Source organism: Schistocerca nitens, chromosome 8 (assembly GCF_023898315.1).
Source record: "Schistocerca nitens isolate TAMUIC-IGC-003100 chromosome 8, iqSchNite1.1, whole genome shotgun sequence".
In the NCBI taxonomy this organism is placed as follows: Eukaryota; Metazoa; Arthropoda; class Insecta; order Orthoptera; family Acrididae; genus Schistocerca; species Schistocerca nitens.
Genome location: NC_064621.1, coordinates 528,845,013 through 528,864,134, shown reverse-complemented (window position 1 = coordinate 528,864,134; position 19,122 = coordinate 528,845,013). Strand labels below are relative to the sequence as shown.

Here is a 19,122-nt window from a genome sequence, read left to right as displayed (position 1 = left end):
GATTACTCTGTGACAGTTCTAGAGTCATTTGAAGAAAATCTATGGTCAGTAGTACATAAATTTCAGATTGTGCAGTATCAGTTGGAGGTGACTTTGTCCTACAGAGTATAGACAAAGATGCCTATGGAATCCGTTGCGAGGCGGGAGGAGGGGTGGTGTACAGACAGACTGGCTGGCACAATCTCGTAGAAGTACTTTCAAACAAATTTTCTGAAAACTGTTTTGATCAGCAAGTTAAGCAGCCCACATGTAATGGAAATATCTTAAGACATTGTAGCTAGGCCAGACCTTACTGACGCATCAGTTTAGAGTAGGGGGCTGAGTGATCATGTCATTATAGCAACTGCCATTATGAATAAATCAGTCAAGGAAGCTGAGCATCTTTCTCCTAGAAAGAACAGGTAAGCTGTTGTTAGCATCTGACTTAGTGATCTGGTGTCACTTAGTTCCAGTAAGATAGATTTAAAGGAGTTGTGGGCACAGTTTTAACAGATTGTTAATTGGGGACTGGAGTACTATGTGGCCTAGTAAGTGGACTGTGAATGAAAAAGACACACCTTGGTTTAATGATGAAATTCAGAAAATGCTAAGGGAGCAAAGGCTGTTGCACTCTAGGTTCAAAAGAGAACACTCAAATGATGACAGGCAGAGATTATTTTAGATTCGTGCATCTGTGATGACATTTATGCATGAAACATACAGCTACTACCAGTCATACTTTATCAAAAGCTCTGACTAAGAACCCGAGGAAATTAAGGTCTTTTATAAAATCGCTAAGCAGGTCTTAAGGGCCAGTCTGGTGTGGCAGTTGAAGATAGCAAATGAAAGCTGAAGTTTTAAATTTTGTGTTTAAGAAATTGGTAACACTGGAGAATCATAGAAACATCCTCGTCTGACCATTCAACACGCTCCTGTATGTATGACATAGTAAGAGCCTTCACTGGTTTAGAGAAACAACTGGAAGAGTTCAATACAAATAATTTGCTGTGTCTGGATGGAATCCCAATTCAGTTTTACAAAGAGTGCTCTATGGTACTGGCATCTTACTTAGCTTGCATTTATCATGAATCGCTCACCCAGTGCAAAGTCCCAAGTGACTGGAAAAAAGTATAGGTGACTCTTGTAGGTAACAAGTATAATAGAATGGACATGCAAAAATAACAGATAACATCGCTGACTTCGGTTTGCTGCAGAATTCTTGAACATATTTGCAGTTCAGATACAATAAATTTTCCTAAGGCTGAGAAGCTTATGTCCATGAATCAACACGGTTTTAGAAATAGTCACTTGTCCAAGATTCAGCCTTTCCTTTTCTCACATGATACGCTATGAACTATGGATGAAGGGCAATAGACATATTCCATATTTCTAGATTTCCAGAGAGCATTTGATACAGTGCCCCACTGCAGATGGTTAACAAAGGCATGAGGGTATGGAATAGATTCCCAGATATGGGAGTGGCTTGAAGACTTCATAAGTAACAGAACCCAGTATATTGTCCTTGACAGAAAGCATTTGGAAGACAGGGTGGACAACAGTGTGTTGTTTGTTTGCTGATAATACTGTAGTGAATGAGAAGACGTCGGGGTTGACTGACTGTAGGATGATACAAGATAACATAGTCAAAATTGGTACTTGGTAAGATGAATGCCAATTTAGCTCTAAATATAGAAAAAGTAAGCTAATGTAGATGAGTATGAAAACCAAACTTGCATTGTTTGGATACAGGGTTAGCAGTGTTCTGCGTGACTCAGTCACATTGATTACAAGTCTAGGCATAACATTGCAAAGTGATATGAAATGGAATGAGCATTCAGGATTTTGGTAGGGAAGATGAATGGTTTGGTGTATTGGGAGAATTTTGGGAAAGTGTAGTTCATCTATAAAGGGCACCACTTATAAGACGTTAGTGTGACCTATTCTGGAATACTGTTCATGTTTCGGGTGCACATCAGGTGAGATTCAAGGAAGACATAGGAGCAATCTGGTAAATCTGAATGACACGGAAGTGTTACGGAGGTGCTTCGCTTACTCAAAACGGAATCCCTGGGGGAATACTATTGAGGAAACTTAGATAACAGCATATGAAACTGACTGCAACATGATTCTACCACAACCAACACAGATTTTGCATAAGAACCATGAAGATAAGGGAAATTAGGGTTCATATGGAGGTATATAGACAGTCGTTTTTACGTTGCTCTATTTGCAAGTTGAACAGGGAAGGAAATAACTAATAATGGTACAGGGTACCCTCCACCAAGCACAGTGGCTCGCAGAGTATATATGTAGATGTAGAGCGAACTGTTTGATAAATGCATGATGGGAATCCACATTCCTAATGTGCGTGCTGAGAACCACTTCTTAGACCACAATGCCATGGTCTCCTTGCAGATGTGGAACATATCATGCGGGATGGATCCCCAGGATTGATGTCAGGTGTTGTTTACAGATGAAACTCAGATCTGTTTGCACCCGATGGAGATCATCCCATAATACTGAACACCTCCAAAACTGTGACCCACATGTGCAACAAAGTGTTGGTAGTGAAGTGATGTTCTGGAGTGGCATTACGTGGGACCACCGTACACCTCTTCTTGTGGTTGTTGAGAGCAGTCTCTCTGCTCTATGGTACATGGAAACCAATAGTGAGACTGTATTGCGAACATTCTGGTGACACTTTCATTTTGATTGTAAACAACTCATGTATTCGTCATGCTGTTCTTTTGAACAAGTTGCTTCACCATGCTATGATCACCAGAAAAGAGTGGCCTGCCAGTTCTCCAGACATGAATAATCCAATCGAACATGTGTGCAATCGATTGAAGTGAACTGTTTTTGGATACTGACTGATCACGTACACCCTGCAGCTTCTGTAGAATCTCCATTAGAGGGGAACAATTTGGACCATGGCTGGCTTGATCATGTCATCGATGGTGTGTAAGGGTGTGAGGGAGGATTCAGACCTATTGATGTTGCTCAGGAGTGTTGAACAACCCTCCCCCCCACCCCATCCCCCCATGGACAAACAGATTATATTGTCATTACACAAATGTTAAATGTCTGTGTTTCTGTATTGGTGATCTGGCTACAATTGTTGTATAAGTACAACAATAAATCACAATCACTAATTTGAGAAAAATAAGTATACATCAACAAAACGTTAACTGAGCTTGAAGGCCTCTGGCATGTGCCACACTCGGTCAGCATGATCAGTGCCAGTGTGATCGAATAAAATACTTTAACTACTGTTTTCTCCATATTATAGTGACATGTCGCTTTCCTTCCAACTTTAAAAACAATTTCAATGTGTTAGTTTTTAAATTTTTTAAAGGGAAAGGAGAATCTCTGCCAAAAAACTAACTCCAGGAATTGATATAGTTTTGCTTCATCGTAATAATTTTTTTTTTTTTTAGTGTCTAAAGTTGTTTAGAGCAAGAAAACAAGAAAACTCATTTTCTCATGCACTGCTATCATTCACTTCATGGAAACTGCTCATTACTTTAGTTTGTAGTCTTTTTCCCTTAATACTGGTCATTATACAGGGTGTCCCAGCTATCTTGTCCACCCAAAATGTCTCTGGAACAATAACAGCTATTGGAAAACGACTTTCACCGGTATCAATGTAGGGCTGGGGCCCACGAATGTACATATTTGGAAACATTCTAAAACAAAAGCGTATGTGTTTTTTAACACAAACTTACGTTCTTTTAAATGGACCTCCTATATTTTTTCTTCAGCAATCCGTAGCATGACAAAGCACATACACAATGGCGTTAATTGCATCGCAATATTCCCATTATATCTCGAGATATTGAGACGCGAAGTTGACGCTTGAAACACCCTACATGCGCTGCTAGCGCATGTCCTGAGGCTCAGGCGTGAACCCCATGCTGCCTGTAATCGCGATGTGATTGACATGCATAGTCACACTTCCATACTTATGTATGACCCTATGTATGCAAGCCAATGGGCATCACTTTGAGCACGAGATGTGAATGCTATGTTTAGTATGTAGTGCTGGTATCACAGTGGAAGTTTCTACAAAGGGCCATTTTACCCAGTGATGTTAAGAAACATTTGTTTGCAACGATTTGTCATTTAACGCATTAGATAAACATAACATTGATAATTATGTGATAATAAAACTAATTGGTTACACATGTTTACATTCATCTTCTATGTCCTACCTGAACTTCCCAAATCAAAACATTTTTACCTAAACAACGGTAAAACTTTTAGTCCACTTGCTCGTTTCACTAAAACCATCAACATGAATTTTACTATTACGAGTGAATGATTAACTGTCACGTGCGCTAGATCTACAGTAAAGTAAAGTTTTAACGTTGAACGGCATTACCTTTTTAGTAACGGATTAACAATAAATGAAGTTAACTTTGTGACTAACGTTGCGGTACACAGATATGTTACAGAACCTCATCACCCCTAGCCTATGGGATAAATACCTGCTGGAATGTACGACATTAATGCAGGATGGCAGCAGACCGTATTATTCGTTTCGGACCTCTTGATAAGTATGGAAGTGTGACTACGCATGTCAATCACATCGCGATTACGGGCAGCATGGGGTTCACGCCTGAGCCTCAGGACGTGCGCTAGCAGCGCATATCAGGTGTTTCAAGCATCAACTTCGCGTCTTAATATCTCGGGATGTAATGGGAATATTGCGATGCAATCAACGCCATTGTGTATGTGCTTTGTCATGCTATGGATTTCTGAAGAAAAAATATAGGAGGTCCATTTAAAAAAACATAAGTTTGTGTTAAAAAACACACATGCTTTCGTTTTAGAATGTTTCCAAATATGTACATTCATGGGTCCCAGCCCTACATTGATACCGGTGAAAGTCGTTTCCCAATAGCTGTTATTGTTCCAGAGATATTTTGGGTGGACAAGATAGCTGGGACACCCTGTATATTTCTAACTTCTGCAATACATCAAACAACTGTTTACTTGTAGGTAAGTGCAGCAAATAAAATGCACAATTAGTAAAATGAAGAAAGTGTATCGGTTTGCCTTTGTCTTCAAATATGGCAGTTTACTCTGTTTCAGTTTGGCAGACTTTCTATACGCACACCAAATTTGGGCACATGGACTGTAGCAGAGTTTCTATTTTGTATACACTGTTCTGGCCCAAAAAGTAAAAGAACATCTTGGGTGAATATAATTTTTTTGTTCCAGCTTGTAGATGTGGAGAGCCCAAGCAGCCATTCACGCTCTTCTGGAGGGTATTTGCAGTGGAAACCAGTAGCATATTTAGCACAAAATCGTGATATATCCAATTCCACTGTTACAAATGTGTATGGACCTATTAAAAGTCCCCCAAAGGCACTCGATAGCTCACTGTTGTCTGCCTATTATGGCAGTCAGTTAACAAATGGATCACAGACTCTTGTGCAAGCTGTGACTGTGTCTTTTGGTGAGTCAGATGATGGGTTCTACAAGAAAACAAAGTACACGTCGTGGTAAGTACTATTGTAAAATATTGATATCTAATTACAGGTTCTCCATCATTAAAACACACACACACACACACACACACACACACACACACACACACTTACACTTACAGTATCGACAACCAGCAGCCCCTCGTTCCAGAAACATAAGTGTCCTGTAGCTACATGTTAGAATGTTGCTTTCATTTATTTCAATGGACTGGCTAATTCAGCAGGGGCAGCATAATCTGGGTATATGCACATTTGAAGATCAAAACATAACAATGGACTGTGTGATTTTCTGATACTTTCTTCTGCAGAACCTTTTATATTCTGGGAGTTGTACATGAGACTGTTCTGTAGCTGCAGCAGCAGTGTGCTAGAGTGTATATATTTTGTCAATAAGTGATAGAATGCAATGTGGGATAGCGAAAATACAGATGGAGCCTTACAGAAAGTAAAAACAGCAACCATTGGCATCAGTTTTTTAAATATGTTGTAAATGTTCACAGATCCAGCAGAGAACATTCAAACATGGAATATTTAATTCTGAAATCTGTGTTGTTTTGTAATTAATTTATTTATTAATGTGATGGAGTCATTGATACTGGTTCACAGCACACTGAGCAGTTTTCCCCAACTGTGATGTTGTTTTTTTTTTTTTTTTTTTTTTTTTTTTTTTTTTTTTTTTTTTTTTTTCCTCTGCACTCATTTATTTCTTCTTTCCAACTAAACAGCGTGCCACATTTGCTTGTGATGTTTTTAGATTGTTGGAATCTAATTCTAGTAAATGAAGCTTAAAATAAGGAATTGATTGGCCGTGCGGTTAAAGGCGCTGCAGTCTGGAACCGCGAGACCGCTACGGTCGTAGCCTCGAATCCTGCCTCGGGCATGGATGTTTGTGATGTCCTTAGGTTAGTTAGGTTTAACGAGTTCTAAGTTCTAGGGGACTAATGACCTCAGCAGTTGAGTCCCATAGTGCTCAGAGCCATTTGAACCATTTTGAAGGATTTGATTATCTAAACTATCTAACAGAAGAAAACCATTTATGCTACAGCAGTTACAGCAGCAGTATTCGTACCAGACCAGTGGAAAAATGCTCCTATCAAAGCACAAAAAGGTGCATATGTTCCTGTTTAAAAGACTCATTGAAAAGTTTTGTTCCATCTTCTTCATTTGCCTATCTGAGCGCCTTTAAACATTTGGGAATGTGGACATATTTGCACTCAGTTTAACATGCAGCTCACTTCTCACTCCCACTAGCTACCATAACTGTAACTCGCTCATACTCTCTAGTCATTACTGTCACTCACTCATACTCAGACTCCCATTGGTCCATTCTGTGTCTCATTCAGACCAACAGTCACTGTCACCCTCTTGCACTCTCTCACTGCTACTATCTCATCCATCCTTGCTGCTGCTGCTGCTGCTTCTTCTCTCTCTCTCTCTGCGCCACCATTTCCTTCACTCCTTCTGTACCTACAACCAATGTCTACTACCTTCCAGTATTGATTACTTTCCTCTTTCCCAAAGCCACTGTCTCCTTCTCTCTCAGTATAAAAAAAGGGCAAATATGTTCACACGCCAACACTTCAAACATGCAGAGGAAGATGGAGTGAGGCAGCTGGTACCCCTGTTTTCAATCAGTCTTTTAAATAGGAGCATATTTGCCATTTTTGTGCTTCAGTAGGAGAATTTTTCTGCTGGTTCCCTTCTTTTCCTACCACAGCACGACTTGTCACTTTGGTAACCAAAAACTGTGTTCCTCTGATAAATGTTTTTGAAAAATGGAAGATGGCACTTCTACAAGGAACAGTTAAATGAAGAAAGGACAACCACCAACTCACCACAGTATGATCATGGAATGGTTCCATTCAAAAGTAATCATGACACACGTTACAACATTTGTCCTAGTGGGAGATGATATGATCAATTCCTTCAACTTGGTTATCCACTGACGGATCCTCTACCACACCCATTCTTACACTTCATCAGATGGAAACTGACATCCACATGTCTTTCTTCAGGTTGCCAAAAATGTGAAATCACACAGGTAACAATACAATACAAATCGTCAAATGAACATTGTCCAAAGAACCCAATACAGAAGTCAACAGGCAGTTTGTCAAACATGCATGTACTGTCTGAATACCATCAAATTTCATTCAACAGAAAGAGCAACAGAAATATATATGTGCAAAAGAGCACCATAATAATTTATCTTAATTCTTGCACTACATTTAGGGTTTATACTCCCATGTAATGACAGTATAAAATGGTTGTTTGTCTGATGAAATTCCACGGAGACAGTGTCTTGCGCACATTTGCCTTATGTAGCATCATGTCAGCCTTCAAACAACCAACAAGATAAGTTGACTTTGATGTCGAGTGAAAACTAACCATTTTACTCTTAGAGAGGGTCTGATGTATTTTACAAGAGATGCCCTACATATGCTATTGATATAATTTCTCTTCAATCTTCTGACCTAGGACGCTTGTCTTCAGTTTAAACTGCACCGCCTTGCGTAATTTATACAATGAGTAGCTGTTTGTTTTTCTTTCCAAACCACTTTTGGTAGACTATATGTCCCAAGGTGTGACTGATTTTGCTGTAAAGTAAAACATCCAAGAATTGGATGCATCTGTCCACTTCCATCTCTGTGGTGAATTAGCTGTTTCCATGGGTGGAATTAACATGGTCAAGGAACTGTAACAGTATCTCTTCACCATGGGACCACACCACAAGTGTATCATCTACATACATACAAAAAACATTATCTTTAAAATTAGTAGAGCTTTCTCCTCAGTTTTCCATTAACAGATTGCCTGTAGGTGGTGATAGAGGGTACCTCATGGCAACATTATTTAAAACATGTGCCACATTAAATATGTGATGTCCTGCAGTTCATACCTAAGGTTAACCCATAGATAAGTGGCTGGAGAGGACAGGTTAAAGTCTGCGGCCCTTGAATGGTATGTAGGGAGTCGTCGTCCTAAAATGTTAGATCCTCTTGAAATATGCTCATTATTTTTATTTACTTAAATTTGGCATATTTCGTGACAGTACCTTTTCTGTGAAATGGTTACAAGATGATATTTGTCTTGGCTTCAGTCGTCTAGTGGAAGTATGATTCCACAATGCAGTTTTGTCGGCTGCAGAAATGATCTGGTTCAATGTGTTTGCCTCATTTTTGGTGCTTCAAATACCATTTCTTCGAATGTGGTTTCTTTTTAAAGTTTATATAAACAAAGTAGTAACATAATTCATTTTTTATGTTCACTAACAAATATTTATAACGGCAACCTGCACATTGTTTTACCATCAACACACACCAAGAGTTCACTGCCGACTGACTACAGTCAAAGACGACTCCAGCGTCGAAGACATTTTACACAACACACACAAGCTTCCACTTGTAACCAGTCTCTTTGGTATTCTTCGTCACATTTACTAATAGTAATCAATATGCTTTCACTCTCAAAAATATAAGTAAATTAGCATATAATAAGGCAAATTACAATAAAAAAAATTCTGACAAAAATATAAGAAAACATTTACAATTTGGTATCGACAAATCCGGTAGAAAATAACACATCTCCCAGATCCATTACACTCTCCACATGTAAAGTGAAAGTTATTTTTCATCTAGCGTCAGAGCCAGTCTCTTGTTGGTTCTGTCAAGCCTGATGTGGTGCTACCTAAGGCAGGTGTACAAAAGATACCATCTGTCTGGACTCCCTTATATAGGGAAAACAAGTTAAGGTATGTAGGTGCCACATGTCTGTTACAGCCTAACAAACCAGTTGTGACAAGCAGTGCATGTTTGGGACAAGCCACTACTTCATGGACAAAGAAAAGTCAATGTCTGCATAATCCTCTTGGGATTCGGTGATTAATAAAGTCACCAAAATCAGTTTAACAAGCAGTTTACGTAACCATGATGGTGGCAGTTTTAATTTGAGTAAAATGTTAAATCATGTATGTGAAGTACTCAGCTCTAAAATACAATTGTAGAATACTCTTGTCACAGATTCTTAGTGAGTATAGATAAGAACTTTGACATGGCATACATTATAGAGCATATGCACATAGCTGCTGCCTAGGCGCCACTTCTGTGGATATGATAGTCTGTATCTGCATGCACAGTAGTGCGAGTGACATGTTAACAAAGCAGGCAGGAGAGCTGGAATATCCATCTGATGGCTCAGAAGATGGTTGGACAATTTACAGCTGAAAAATTATTAGAGGAGATTTACACTGGGAGCCAAAATATTGGCCACTGTCCACTTCACTGATTACTGCCTTGTGGTACTGTATGGAGAATAGAGGGTGTATAAGCAGAGGGAAGATGAACGAGGAATCATTCTAGCGGTGATATGGGCTGAAGATGAAGAAATCCTCTCATTAAGGAACTTGCACCAAGATGTTGAACATACATGCCTCAAGGTCAGAGGTTTGCCTACTCTGTAAGGCAGGATAGGGTGTGATCTGTGGCAGATCCAAATCGTAGAACACAATGCTAGTGCTGGCACGTGCTTTTGAGAACATGTTTCACCACATGGAGTTGAACCTGGGACTCAGTAACAACTGACTCCAGTGTGTTCCTATGTTGACCCAAAGACATCATTTATTGAGATTTCAGCAGGCTTGGGATTATTGTGATAGGACCATGGATCAATAGAAAAGTGTTATCTGCTCAGTAAAATGATGTTTTTTCTCACCTTAGTGCAATGATCGTGTCCAGATATGCCGTCATCCAGGTGAATGGTTGCTTGGAACTAAACAGTGCAGTCGATGCAGGCCAATTGGAGCAGTATTATGTTACAGGGAAAATTCATGTGGACTTGATTAGGACCTGTGCTAACAATTGAAGGCACAATGACAGCTGTGAACTTTGTGAAGATTAATACTGGCCATCTACACCGGTGGTGGATATAAGGAGGAGGCTGGGGTGGGGAGGGGGAGAAATAGCATGGTAGGGGGTGGGGGGGTTTAGACGGTAAAGTGCTGCTTGCAGAAGTGTACAGGGATGAGATAGAGAGAGGATAGGGCAGCTGGGTGCAGTCGAGAGGTTAGACAGGGGCTGGGCGAGGGGGGGGGGGGGGGGGGGAGAGATAGCAGAAAAGGAGAGAAGTAAAAAGACTGGGTGCATTAATAGGGATAGAGGGCTGTGTAGTGTGGAAATCTGAACAGGTAAGGGGCTAGATAGGTAAGGACAATGACTAATGAAGGTTGAGACCAGGACAGTTGGGGGAACGTAGGGTATAAGAGGTCTGTTCAAAAAAATTCCAGAACTTTTGTAGTTTCATGCCAGTAGTGTGTTGGAGTGAAATGCGGTTGGCATCCTTGCACATGCCTGTGTTCAGTGTGTAACTGCTATAAGTTTCATTGTTGTATGCTGGATAGTTATTGTTCAGTGCTGTATTAAGTGAATGTTGTCACACAGTTCGCATATTTCAAGATGGCAGAGTGAGAGTAGCAACATGTCTGCATTAAATTTTGCATGAAACTCAAGAAAACCTTTACAGAGATACACCAAATGATGCAGGAAGCCTACAGTGATGAGTTCTTAAGCCGTACTCGGTCTTACGAATGGTTCACACAGTTTAAAAATGGATGGACGGAAGTTAAAGATAACACTCGTTCAGGATGCCCCGGGATGTCTAGCGATGACACTCATGTCAGGAACATCAACGAAATTGTGCTTGCCAATCGAAGACTGACTGTCAGAGAGGTTGCAGAATAATGTAAAATTTCAGCTGGATCATGTCATGAAAGCCTGACACAGCATCTCGGAATGCATTGAGTTGCTGCAAAGATCATTCCATGCCTCATGAGTCAAGACCAGAAAGAGCTTTGCCTCAGAATCTCTGAAGAGCTTTTGGGTCATGCAAGCGAGAAAGAGATGGCCCTTAAGAGAATCGTAACTATTGATGAGACATGGATCTGTGGTTATGATGTCGAGACCAAGGTTCAATCTTCACAGTGGGTCGGGAAATGTTTTCAAAGAACAATAAAAGCTTCTCAGGTCAAGTCAAATGTCAAAGCCATGCTTATAGTTTTCTCTGACTTTGAAGGATTAGTTCATCGTGAAATCGTACCAAAGGGACAAACTGTTAATCAATGCTACTATCAGGGTGTGTTGCAAGGCCTACGAGAAAATGGGAGGGTGGCCTGAAGTGTGGTGAAACAGTTCATGGCTCTTGCATCATTTTAATGTATCTGCACATTCATCCCTGTTGGTGCATGACTACTGCACAAAACACGAAATCACTGTCCTGCTTCATTCTCCTTACTCTCCACACCTGGTCCATGCAGACTTTTTTATTTCCAAAGTTGAAAACCCTGTTGAAAGGACAATGATTTGCAATGATAGACGAGATAAAAGAAAATTTGCAAATGACACTTTGCACAATCCAGCAAGGGGCATACCAAGACTGCTTCTGGAAGTGGAAACAGCTTTGGTAGTGGTGTATCAATTTTGGTGGAGAGTATTTCGAAGGAGACCATTCACAATTAGTAAAAGGTAAGTGTAGAAAAATTTTGTGGGCAAAGTTCCAGAATTTTTTGAACAGACCTCGTATTGCAGGGAGAGTTCCCACCTTCACAATTCAGCAAAGCTGGTGTTGGTGGGAAGGCTCCAGATGGCACTTGCTGTGTAGCAGTCATTGTAATGAAGAATGTCATTGGGGGTGTGCTCAACAATGATGTGATGTGATCCAGTTGTTTCTTGGCCTAATTTGTCAGTGACACATTCATGTGGACAGACAGCTTGGTTGTCATGCCCACGTAGAATGTAGCATAGGGGTTGCAGCTTAGCTTGTAGGTCACATGACTGGTTTCACAGGTAGCCCTACCTTTGATGGAAGAGGTGGTGCTTAGGAGTGGACTGGAGTATGTGGTGGTGGTGGTGGTGGTGGTGGTGGTGGTGGTGGTGGTGGAAGGATGTATGTGACTGTCTTGCATCTAGGTCTATTACAGGGGTATTAGCCCTGAGGCAAAGGATTGCAGGCATGGGTTGTGTAGGGATGGAAAAGGATATTGTGTAGGTTCAGCAGGTGGTGGAGTACTACGGGGGGGATTGAAAAGGATAGTGTTGGGTAGGACATTCCTTACTTCAGGGAATGATCAGAGGTAGTCAGAACCCTGGCAGAGAATGTGATTCAGCTGCTAGAATTGAGTCATGAGGGGAATGCTCCTCTGTAGCCGGACAGTGGGACTTTGGGAGATGGTGGGCGACTGGAGCGATAGGACATGGGAGATCTGATTTTGTACAAGGTTGGGAGGGTAATTACTGTTTGTCTGGGCATCAGTGAGACCCTGGGTATATTTCGAGAAGGACCACTTGCTCGATAGATGCGACAGCCATGTGTAGGTAGGCTACATGGAAGGGACTCCATGACATGGGATGGGTGGCAGCTGTCGAAGTGGAGGTATTGCTGGTGGTTGGTAGGTTTGATACAGATGGAGATACTGATGTAGCCATCTTTGAGGTGGAAGAAAGTGTCTTGTTGGGTTGAGTAGGGCTGGGTGGAGCTAATGGGGAGAAGGTGTTTAGCTTCTGGAGGAATGTAGATAGGGTGTCCTCACCTTCAATCCAGATTGTGAAGATGTCATCAGTGACTCTGAAACAAGTGAAGGGGCTTTGGAATCTGGATGTTTAGGAAGGGTTCCTCTAGATGGCCCATGAATAGGTTGGCATTGGATGGTGCTATGCAGGTGCCCATAGCTGTATCCCAGATTTGTTTTTTGGTAATGCCTTAAAGGAGAAGTAATTGGGGTCAGTATATAGTTCATCATGGTGACTAGGAAGTAGGCTGTAGGTTGGGAATCCATCAGCTGCTGGTAAGATAGCATTCAATAGTGGAAATGCCATGGGCATTAGGGGTGTTAATGGAAAGGGAGGTGGTATCAGTAGTGACAAGCTAAGCACCATGTAGTAAAGGAATAGAAACTGTGGAGATTCAGTGGAGGAAATAGTTCGTGTCTTTTACTTAGTATGGTAGGTTGCAGGTGGTAGGCTGAAGATGTTGGTCTACAAGAGTAGAGATTCTCAGTAAGGGCACAGAAACTGGCCACAACAGAGCATCCTGGGTGGTTGGGTTTATGAATTTTAGGAAGAATGTAGGAGTGCAGGGAGTGGTAGACTGGAGAACCTGCTGGATTTCTGGAATGGGATCACTGTGGCAGGATTTGTAGGTAGATGACTCTTTCAGCTGACAGTCCTTCTGCCAAGTAATCTTTGTGGTTCAAAACAGTGGTAGAGCCTTTGTCAGCAGGTAGGATTATAAGGACAGAATCAGTTTTTAGGTTAACTGTTGAGGTTCTTTCTGCAGATGTGAGGTTAGCTAGGATGTTGAGGTATTTGGGAAATGATTGTGAGGCAAGGTTTGTGGTTAAGAAATTCTAGAATATTAACAGGGGGTGATTTTGGGGCAATGAGGGTAGATCACGGTTGGATGGAGGAGTTAACAGAGTCAGGCAGGGTTCAGCATTGGTCTTTGGTTGAGTCTGTTAGTGGGATTGGTGGTGAAAAAGTGTTTCCCCTTTAGGGAGTGGGCGCAGGAGAGGTGGTCTTTAACATGTCCTGTATGACTGAATTTGGGAGTGGGGCAAAAGGTGAGGTCGTTGGAAAGGACTAATACTTCTTTGGAGCCAAGGCATTGGGTTATTGTGTTCCACAGCTGCAGAGTACACTGGTATTTTTGACACATGCAGGAATGGAAGCATAGCTAAGAAGTAGCTTTCTTTGTCGTCCTCAGTCCAAAGACTGATGGTTCTCCACACTACGCTATATTGTGAAAACATCTTGTTTTCTGAATAATTGCTTCAACCTACATCCACTTAAATCTGCTTACTGTATTTCAAGCCTTGGTCTCTCTCTACAGTTTTCATCCCTCACCTGCTACACTCCCTCCCTGCCTCCCAATAGCAAACTTATGTATTTCTCGATATCCTATTAACAGAACATTTGTTTGCTCTCCAGTGTGACTCTCAGTACAACCTCATTAGTTACATGTCGTAACCATGTAACCATCTAATCTTCAGGTTTCTTCTGTAGAATAACATTTCAAAAACTTCTGTTCTCTTCTTGTCTAAACTGTTAACCATCCATGTTTCACTTCCATCACTCCAGATGAATAACTCCATAAAAAAACTACCTAACACTTAAATTTAGATTTGATGTTAACAAATTCCTCTTTTTCAGAATAGCTTTCCTTGCTAAAGCCAGCACACATTTTATATCTTCTCTACGTTGGTGTTCATTTATTTCACTATCCAGGCAGCTAAACTAATGTAATGCTTTTACTTTATCACTTCTTAATCTGATGTCTTCAGCATTGGATGAATTAGACTGCATTCAGTTACCATAATTTTATTGTAGTTGTTATTCATCTTATAATCTCTTTCCTATATATTATCCATTTTGTTCAACTGGTCTTTCAGGCCTTTTGCCAACATCAATTTTCCTTCTGCTAACTTATCTTTTAAGACATGTCATAGGGTCAGTGTCACCTAGTGTGTTCATAGATTTCTCCTGAATCCAAACTGATATTCCCAGAGATTGGCTTTTATCAGTTTTCCCTTCTTCTATAAATAATTCATGTTAATATTGTGCAAGAATGACTTAATTAACTGATAGTTTAGTAATATTCACATATACACACCTGTCAGCACCTGCCCTCTTTAAAATAGGAAATTTTCTTCTTGAAGTCTAGTGGTATTTCCCCCATCTCATATATCTTGCACACCAGATATAATAATTAAGTCATCGCAGTCTCTCCCAAGGGGAGAAAACGTCTTTTGCTCCACGGATCTTGTTCTGATCTAGGTCTTTCAGAGCTCTGTCTAATTCTTCTCACAGTATCATATCTCCCATCTCATCTTCACCTGTTTCTTCTTCCCTTTCTATAATGCTGCCTTCCAGGTCATTTCCATTGTATAGCAGTTCTATATATTTCTTCCACCTTTCAGCTTTCCTTCCCTTGCAGAATGCTGATTTTCCATCTGAGTTATTGGCATTCATGCATCTGTTTCTTCTTCTTCTTTTTTTTTTCCCCCCCAAATGCCTCTTTAATTCACCTATAGGTAATGTGTATTCTTCCTTTAATCGTTTGCTTCTACAGTGTAGCATTTGTCCTCCCGCCCCCCTCACTTAGCCATTTTGATTTTCTGTTACTCATTCTTTTCACTTGCTTCATTTGTTGGATTTTCAAATTTTTCTTTTTTATCTCAGTTAAATTTAATATATCATGTTACCTACAGATTTCTAAACTTCCTATCTTTTTGTAAATTCTTTCGCTTGACTCCACATTTCATATCCAATAAATTATGGTCAATGTTTACCTCTGTTCATGAAAATATCTTACAGTTTCGAATCTAGTTTCGAAATCTGTATCTTCCTGTTGTATAATCAGTCCAGAACGTTCTGGTGGCCCCAGGTCTTTCCCATACATACAATAAAGTGTCCCTTATTCTGCTATCTGTCTTGCCTGATGGATTACCAAGAGGGTAGGCTTCCAAATTTTTTTCCAAAGTCTTTTTCCATAAAAATTACATAGAGCTCTAAGAGATCACGTCATCATGTCTCACTGTTGGATTATCTAATTCACTTTCATAAAAGTGTAATTTCTTCTTAATTTATTACTCAGCATAAACAAATCCAAACTCTAACTGGCCAGTGTGAGAATTACTGATATTGATAAGTTTCCAGTTTTCAGGACTGCTTGCTACACCATGTACCTCACATACAAATACTTTTTAAAATAAGTTCATATTGTGATGACGGCATGAGAAATAAAACTCCCTATCTAATCTGTGTTCAAGATGAATATCCCATTAAGATGGCCAGTGTTGAGGATAATTTGTACAGTATCTCAATTACCACAATATGTTAATGCATTATGAACAGCATTTGCTTGCTCTTTACCGGATCCATTTTGTAACATTGGAATAGCAATGAGCTGTTCATTGTCCCCAGGTGTAGCAGTACTTGGAACTGTTTCTTATTTTGTATTCCTGACATTTAATGCTGTCAACAGTTTACCATTGCAATGAACGGTAAGAACTGGAGGATATCATGTTTTGAAGCTGGTGTTATTCTCTCAAACTGTACTGTTCTCATATTCTGACTGACTACGAAGAGAAGATTCATTAACACAGACCTCTTCAGGATTTTGACGGAGTGCTTCTGCTGGCACCTAAAGGATATAAACAGAATTTCTTACATTCGGCTGGCGTGTGTTACACTCTGTTGCTAATTTTTGAATAAAGTCTTTGGTAGCTCGCCTTGCAGTTTTCTCCTGTGAAGTTCTTCCAGAATTACATTCTAAAATCTCACCATCATTTATGCCAATTTCATCTGACTTGAAAATCCCCTATTGGATTATTCAGAGGAAGAAGGAAGTACAGCAGAAGGTGTAGAAGTAGAAGTTGTGCACTTTTGTTTCTGTTGCCTTTACGTCTCTAAGGAAAAAACCATGTTGTCTTCTAAGTCAGTTTTGTTATTGAGCTTGGCAAGTGCGATATCAAATTAGTTTTCTACAGTGTCAGATAAATTTTCCAAATTATTTATAACTTCTATTCATGGCACTTAAACAGAACTTGACACTTTTTTGTGTATGTTGAACTATTCTCCTCTCAGAATGCAAGTTAATAAGATTTTGTGAACAATGCTGACTAGGTTGTCGGAATTGTTGCTTTCGCCACAAGGTTATCGTGGTTAATTTTACTTCAGGTATTTTGTTAAACAATACTTCTTGCACTTGTCTGTCTGGTGTTCTTCAGCTCATTTTAAAAACGCACATTCCTTGGCACTACATAGTTAATGTGACATCGTAGATAGTGACTGGGAAATATGCAGCAACACAGTTCATAACACATAAACAACTGACTGTATTGCATATGCACATACTGATAAGCTGAGGTGATCTCAGCACTACATATGTGAATGGAGAGAAAGATCATGTTACTCATGTGAATGCATGCTCAAGTCAGCACTGGTTACAGTGCTTAAATTGTAACAAAATTTGTACAGACATGTTTTAGAGTCATTCAAACAATATTGGAGGGTAACAGCTCAAAAATATTGTAGTAAGAAAATAAGGGACACGCTAATATCCAACCTCTTTTCGTGATACTTAAACTAAGTGTTAGCGATAATTAAATAATATTCTGTGTAAAATTCTACCTGGTGTCATCCTCTTCCATTCCTTTCACTCTGTCCATGTTCCTCTATTTCTCCTTCTCTTCCTTTCCAGCCACCTATCACAAATAAATTTATATTTCTCTTAACTTTGCAAATAATTTCCTATATCATACCATACATTCTATGAACCTCTTCATCTGCAGAAATAGCAGGCCTATAAATGTCTGTTACTCTGGTAGCTTCATATCTACCTTGCTTACGATAATGTGTTCACTGTGCTGTTCACTAGCTTACCTGTGTTCATATATTCCTATTCATTATAAGGCCCTCCCCATGTTACCCCTAATTCATTTTTCATTCTGTGTTAACTCATTACTATCTTGACCATACATCACAAATTCTCATTATATTTAACTTCAACCAATCAGTTTCTCCTTCAAATTCTCTAACCTATCTATTTGAGTAAGAGATCTAATATTCCACATCTGACCTGTAGAATGCCAGATGTGTACTTCTCTTAATGACATCCTCCCAGCAGACCCTACCCAGATATCCAAATGGGGGAGGGTGGAGGTTAATTTTAGCAGAGAGGATGCTATCATTATTTAGCCTTACAGTACAGCATTGTGCCTTCAGGAGAAAGTTGTGGCTGTAGTTTCCCCATGCTTTCAGCAGTTCCAATCACCAGCACAGGAAGGCCACATTGCTTAAGAGGCTCCAGAAAGCCATATCTTTCCAGTGTTAAAATAGTGCTTATAATTTACATGTTTTCTCAGAAAGTATTTCAGCTAGGAAGTAGAAATTTTTACAGTTTATTTATTGGAGTATTGGCTACAATGTAACACAAGTATTTTTTTAAAATTTGAATTCAGTTGTTAGAGATTAATCTTTTCTATTGTAATGAAAATTCACTACTTTCGTGCCATTTTTTGTTGGTGACATTCCCTGAAAATTTGAAGCAAATTGGTCAGTAGATCCTTCAAAAACATGTAATTTGTATGAAAAAATAACTTTTGGGAATTGAGCAACAAAGTTTGTATTACACATTCAGTGCATTCCACGTTCATCTTCATTGTCTGCAAACTACGACTCCAGCTTCATCTTTGTCCTTCCGTTTACTATGGCTTGTATTTCTAGGCTATTTACAGCACTGTCAGTACCCTGAAAGCGTTTCTTGCCTACGGCAAGTGTCATTTGTACCATGTTGAAACCTTTCTTCGTTCCCATATTTTGAAATACTTTGCACCTTACAACATTGCCATCAATGAAAGTAGCAGCAGCATCAGACACACACAAGTGAAGTGTTTCTGTTCCAACACACACAGTCTTGGGGATTCTTGACCATATAACACTATTTTCACATTCATTGGAGTTTTGAGTTTTTCCATGACCACGTTTTTTCTGCAGTTAAAGTGCTCCTAAGTCTCTGAAGGTAGGTTTTATCACCTCCATTACTGTACCAGGCAGATTGTTTGAGAGTGTTCACTTCACCAATTAGCAAACCCTTGTTGTAC

The 19,122-nt window shown here is 39.9% G+C and overlaps 1 protein-coding gene across 3 annotated transcripts in view; it reads left to right on the top strand.

Annotated features, from left to right (window-relative positions):
• LOC126198671 (glycosylated lysosomal membrane protein-like) overlaps positions 1-19,122 on the top strand; it is a 65,359-nt gene that overhangs the window by 20,055 nt on the left and 26,182 nt on the right. For all 3 annotated transcript variants that reach the window (XM_049935162.1, XM_049935161.1, XM_049935160.1), the window contains exon 6: positions 5,203-5,486. In XM_049935162.1, coding sequence (XP_049791119.1) covers positions 5,203-5,486 — 284 coding nt within the window. The remainder of the gene's footprint in view (positions 1-5,202; positions 5,487-19,122) is intronic.